Here is a 6,479-nt window from a genome sequence, read left to right on the forward strand (position 1 = left end):
TTTTCCTTTAAGGCAGTGAGAACTATGCAACTGACCTCTCCATTTTCAGATTGGCCTTTAAAAAGGAAGCTCAAAGCCAAATAACATCACTCAATTATGTAACTGTATAGATCCTTATTGCCTGCTTAAGTTTTCCCTTTTTACATTTTGATAGTGACTTCCTGATGTAGTTTGCTTGGCCCTGATATTTAAATTTATGTTTTATCATTTTACTAGAGGCCCAATGCACAAAATTTGTGTAAGAGTAGGCCTTCCTTCCCCCGGCTGCTGGCACTGGGTTCCCTCTGGCACCCAGGACCTGGGCTTCCCTCGCACCCGGCTTCTTCCGGAAGGCCCTCTGGTCTAATTAGTATATTACGCTTTTATTATTATAGATGGCATGTATTTCCCAAAAGCCAACTAAAATTCTTTGAAATGAAGTGGAATATAAATAAATACTCTAGCCCTTCTTTTGTGACCAGGTATATTTTAGGCACTAGGCATATCTATTCTAAATAACATACCTATATGCACATGTATTGCTCTTTATGCTATGTTTGTTGAACATACTCAGAAGTCAGAATTTATATGGAAAAGCCAAACCTAAGCATACTATTTATTAGGAAACTGTGGTTTCATTTAAAAAACACAATAACTTGTAATGTGCTTAAGTATATCTCAAAAAGTGGAGTGTCTCTTCTGGGAGGAAGCAAAGCATCATTGTGACGACAGCATGCCTCTGCTGGCAGATATGAGATCACATGGTATTTTAAAAATCCAGAACTAGGAGGGCAACTCCCCCGCCCCTCTGTTTATCCTTTTGAATTTTGTATCATGTGCATATATCACCTGTTCAAAAAATTATTTAAGAAGTTCATGGTCACTTTAGAAGTGTAAAATATTTTTTTCCTATCTATTAGATTATGAACTTCTTGAGACCAGAAAATGTACTTGATTTCTCTTTGTATTCCTGAACCTAGCACAGTGCCTTTATACATAGTAAGCCCTCCAGCTAGTGTACATAGATATGAATTGGAAACTAAGAGTTACAAATTTCATTAAGATTACAGCTAAAATTTACTAACTGTGGATAATTCATGCCTCCTTCATTCTGTTACTGCTTTCAGAGTGAGGCTGAGACTACTAGCTACCTACTATCTGAAATAAGATTGGTTTTTATTGAAATCCATTAAAATAAAAACAAGTTAGTAGAATTTTTCCTAGTCAGTGTTTAAAATGGGGTTTATGTTTGTTTATATGTTACAGTGTGGGATTTTTCCAAACTGCTTTTTATCTCTTTTTGCAGATCTTTGTAGAATTTGATGGCTGTAACTGGAAGCAGCACTCCTGGGTTAAAGTTCATGCTGAAGAAGTTATTGTTCTTCTGTTGGAAGGCTCTCTAGTATGGGCACCCCGGAAGGATCCTGTCCTTGTCCAGGGCACTCGAGTCTCAATTGCACAGTGGCCAGCCCTGGTGAGTGACTTTATTGGCTAGGAATATATTTGGACTTTATTCTTATACTATGAACTATGGTTGAACTCTTTTGAATTCCCCAAACACCAAGTTTTGTCCTTAACATACTTTTATTCTGAAGTTACCAAAGCAAAAATTGGGAGACATGTTTTCTCCTGTGTCCTCTGAAAATTTGTATATTACACAATATTTTATATTTTTTGTTTCTCAATTTTTCATATCTTGTCTTTTCTCATAGTAAGGCTATGAAACAATGTTTATAATCCTTAAAATATACTTTTTCCATAGAAACTTTTTTCCCCAGCTTTGTTGAGATGTAATTGACATTTAACATTGTATAAGTGTACAACATGATTTGATATACAAATATATTCTGAAAAGATTACCACAATGTTAGTTAACATGTACATTGACTCACATTGTTACTTTTGTGTGTGTGTGGTAAGAACTTTTAAGATTTATTCTCTTTGAAACTCTAAAGTATACAATACAGTATTGTTAGTTATAGTTACCATGCTTACATTAGATTCCCAGAACTGATTCATCCTATAACTGAAGTTTGTATCCTTTGATCACCTTTACCCATTTCTTCCACTCCCCCCAATCCTGGCAACCACCAGTCTACTTTCTATATCTATGAGTTCAGTTTGTTGTTTTTTTAAGATTTTGCATAAGTGAGATCATATACTATTTGTCTTTCTCTCTCTCTGGTTTATTTCATTTAGCATAATGCCCTCAAGTTTCATCCATGTTGTTGCAAATGGCAGGATTTTCTACTTTTTTGTGGCTAATATTAGTTTGTATACACACACATTTTATTTATCCATTCATCCATCACTGGACACTTTTGTTGTTTCATGTCTTGGCTATTGTAAATAATGCTGAAGTGAACACTGGGGTACAGAAATCTCTTTGAGATAGTGATCTAATTTCCTTCAGATACATACCCAGAAGAGGGGTTGCTGGATCATATGGTAGTTCTATTTTAAAAATTTAAAAAGTATATATTGGTAGTTTCTTTTCTTTTTTTAATAAATAAATGTTTTTGTTGATTTTTAGAGAAAGAGGAAGGGAGAGGGATAGAGAGAGAGAAACATCAATGAGGAAGAACATTATCTACTGCCTCCTACACATCCCCTCCTGGGGATCTAGCCGGCAACCCGGGCATGTGCCCTGAGTGGGATTCAAACCAGTGACCTCTTGGTTCCAGAGTTGATGCTCCACCACTGAGCCACACTGGCCGGGATATATATTTTTTTTTAATGTATTTTTATTGATTTCAGGGAAGGGAAGGGAGAGAGATAGAAATCATCAATGATAAGAGAGATCATTGATTGGCTGCCTCCTGCATTGCCTCCTCCTAGGAATTGAGCAGGCAACTCGTACATGTGTCCTGACCAGAATCAAACTGTGATCTGGTTCATGGGTCGATACTCAACCACTAAATACAGCTGGGCTACTTAAACACGTTTGAGGAACCTTCATACTGCTCTCCTTAGTAGCTATACCTGTTTACATTCTTACCAACAGTACACAAGGGTTCCCTTTTCTCTATATCAAGCATGTCAAATTCAAAGGCTAACACTGGCCAAATAAACAAGGTTTAAGTTTATGTGGGCTGCAAAAAAACAAAAGCTTCAATTTTCATAGAAATCTAGGTTGATTTTGATAGAGACCTGTTGAATACAAAGGGCTGAAATAAATGAGTCATCATTAATATAAAATAATAGAACATTTTAATAAAAATTAATACTTTTTCTTGAACATTAACTTAACCAGACACTGAATAACTGCACAAATTAATAAGCATAATGCAAATAAACCTATTTTTCTTGTTCTCGGAAAGCGAAATATTTCCTGTTGCGCACCAAACAAGTCAGTCCAAGACAAATGACGTGGCCATCGGCTGCTAAAATATTCGCTGCTAGTATTAATGGAGAGAAATGGTGCGCCTGCGCGTAAGGGAAATGAATGCAACACGATTATAGTAATCAGTCATTAGCGAACATTGTAGTTCGTTATTAATAATTATGTATAACAGGATATTGTAAAAATTAGCTTATGAAATTGGAATTAAAACATTTCTTACATACCTTTATATTGGCTGGGCTGCAAAAATATTCGTTGTGGGCCTTGAGTTTGACATGCTTGCTCTACATCCTTGCCAGCACTTATCTTTTATCTTGATGATAGCCATTCTGACTGGCTTGAGGTGATATCTCATTGTTGTTTTGATATGCATTTCTCTAGTGATTAGTAACATTGAGTTCTTTTTTATGTATCTGTTGGCCATTTGTATATCTTCTTTGGGAAAATGTCTGTTCGGGTGATTTGCTTATTTTTAAATCAAATTTTTTTTTGCTATTGAGTTGTGTATGAGTTTCTCTTTTATGTTGTTGTTGTTTTTTTTAAATATATTTCATTGATTTTTTTACAGAGAGGAAGGGAGAGGGATAGAGAGTTAGAAACATCGATGAGAGAGAAACATCGATCAGCTGCTTCCTGCACACTCCCCACTGGGGATGCGCCCCCAATCAAGATACATGCCCTTGACCGGAATCGAACCTGGGACCCTTGAGTCCGCAGGCTGATGCTCTATCCACTGAGCCAAACTGGTTAGGACTCTTTTATGTTTTAGATATTAACCCCTTATTACATACATGATTACAAATATTTTCTCCCATTTTGTATGTTGCCTTTTTATTTTGTTGGTCATTTGTGCTATGCAGAGCTTTTTTAGTTTGATATAATCACACTTGTTTATTTTCACTTTTGTTTGTGCTTAAAGTTTGTTTTTTTTAATTATTAAGTTTTGATTTCTTAATTCAGACAAAATAGTGCTATAAAATTTAATTCTGAGAGTATCCGTTTGTTTGTATCTATCCTTGTTGGCAAAGTATTGGCATAAAAAGTTACTTTTTTATTTTTTTATTTTTTATTGAATTTTTACAGAGAGGAAGGGAGAGGGATAGAGAGTTAGAAACAGTGATGAGAGAGAAACATCGACCAGCTGCCTCCTGCACACCCCCTACTGGAAATGTGCCCACAACCAAGGTACATGCCCTTGACCAGAATTGAACCTGGGACCCTTCAGTCCGCAGGCCGACGCTCTATCCACTGAGCCAAACGGGTTAGGGCAAGGTTACATTTTTTTAAAAATCTAAAAACATAAATCAATTCTGTGGTTAACCAAATTAAATAATATTACAAACAAATATTTTTTACCTGTTGATAATATAATATCACTTGCTACGCTGTCTTTTTTCATTTGTTTTTAAGGTCACTTTCCAATTGAACTTTTATTTATTTTTATTTTTTAAATATATTTTTAATGATTTCAGAGAGGAAGGGAGCGGGGAAGAGAGTTAGAAACCTCCATGATGAGAGAGAATCATTGATCAGCTGCCTCCTGCACATCCCTACTGGGGATTGAGCCTGCAAGGCCGGGCATGTGTCCTTGGCTGGAATCGAACCTGGGACCCTTCAGTCCGCAGGCCGACTTTCTATCCACTGAGCCAAACCGGCTAGGACCAATTGAACTTTTATTTTTATTTTATTTTATTTTTAATATATTTTTTTATTGATTTTTTACAGAGAGGAAGAGAGAGGGATAGAGAGTTAGAAACATCGATGAGAGAGAAACATCGACCAGCTGCCTCCTGCACACCCCCTACTGGGGATGTGCCCACAACCAAGGTACATGCCCTTGACCGGAATCGAACCTGGGACCCCTCAGTCCCCAGGCCGACACTGTATCCACTGAGCCAAACCGGTCAGGGCCAATTGAACTTTTAGAAGAAGCTCAAACAGATATGGGTTCCTGGGTGACTTTGTAGGCTATTTATTTATGAAATAGTAATATGAATTTGCTCATGCATATTTATACCAGTGATTATTTTTGAAATCTCACAAAGATTTTTAGAGTTCTAGAGATGATAATGGTGTAACTCTTTATTCTGGGAATTTAATGTTAAACTAGCCTTCTTGAAGCCAGGCTTTAAGATTAGTCAGATCCCTGGAGAAAATGAGGAATTTCTCATTCTTCTTTTCCTTTTTAGTTGTAAAGAGTATCAACCTAACTTTCTGCTCTAGTTTGCTTTCTATGATTATTTGAGGGCCAGATGCTAGGTTAGGAATGTTTCCAAGAACTTAGGCTTTAGTTTATCTATATTTACTGGTGTGAAAGATTTATTAATAATGGATATTTTCTCTAAAGTTAGAGATTTGGTTCAATTATTATTTTCTTTTCTAAGTTCTAATAAATTTCTTGTCATTGTACTTCGCAGACTTTCACTCCCTTAGTAGATAAACTCGGTTTGGGTTCTGTGGTTCCAGTTGAATACCTTCTGGATCGAGAGCTTCGTTTCCTGTCAGATACTAATGGGTTGCATCTGTTCCAGGTAATTAAACACTTGCTCTAGTCCTAAGCTTATTTCTCTGCTTGTTAATTTCTTTGTTGGTTATAAATATGGTGTTTCCATTTTTCTTTTAGCATTGAAATAAAATATTTCCTCCCAATAATTCCCTGTGCCTTTTAGTGTTTTTCTGCTCCCTTAAAAAGTACATTTGGTAACTGAAGCTTCTTTCTTCTACACAACTCCACCCCACCCTTAAATCACTCAACACTTAAGACCACAATTTTGCTTGCTTTCTCAGAAGAGGCAGCTTCCCAGAAGTGGTTACTTCTATAACTTGAGTCTGAGGGGGTCTACACTTGTGTCAGTGGCATGGAAGCTGGGAGTTTGTGTTGATTCTGAGCAGCATTAAATATTGAAGACCTTAGGTATATCTTTAGTTACAAAGAAAAGGGATAAGTTAGTAGTTTAAACAAACTAGCATCTGAGTTAGAGTTTCAGAATTTAGGGATGCTAATATTTATTTCTCATTAGTAAGAGTTACTGTCTGAAGATTAAAAATTAGGAGGCCTTATAATGACCAGCATAAACTGATGAACTAAAATAGATCCAGAGACATAGAAGCATTGAACAGACTGTCGAGCCTCAGAAGGAAGTCAGGGGAGGATGGA

General features: G+C 36.4%; 1 protein-coding gene across 2 annotated transcripts in view; it reads left to right on the forward strand.

Annotated features, from left to right (window-relative positions):
- The first annotated feature begins 1,061 nt into the window (after positions 1 to 1,061).
- KDM3B (lysine (K)-specific demethylase 3B) overlaps positions 1,062 to 6,479 on the forward strand; it is a 44,848-nt gene continuing 39,430 nt past the window's right edge. For both annotated transcript variants that reach the window (XM_014529110.1, XM_014529111.1), the window contains exons 1-3: positions 1,062 to 1,142; positions 1,286 to 1,453; positions 5,740 to 5,853. In XM_014529110.1, the coding sequence (XP_014384596.1) occupies positions 1,077 to 1,142; positions 1,286 to 1,453; positions 5,740 to 5,853 (348 nt within the window). In that variant the 5' untranslated portion in view covers positions 1,062 to 1,076. The remainder of the gene's footprint in view (positions 1,143 to 1,285; positions 1,454 to 5,739; positions 5,854 to 6,479) is intronic.

Source organism: Myotis brandtii, unplaced genomic scaffold, assembly GCF_000412655.1.
Source record: "Myotis brandtii unplaced genomic scaffold, ASM41265v1 scaffold668, whole genome shotgun sequence".
Classification (NCBI taxonomy): Eukaryota; Metazoa; Chordata; class Mammalia; order Chiroptera; family Vespertilionidae; genus Myotis; species Myotis brandtii.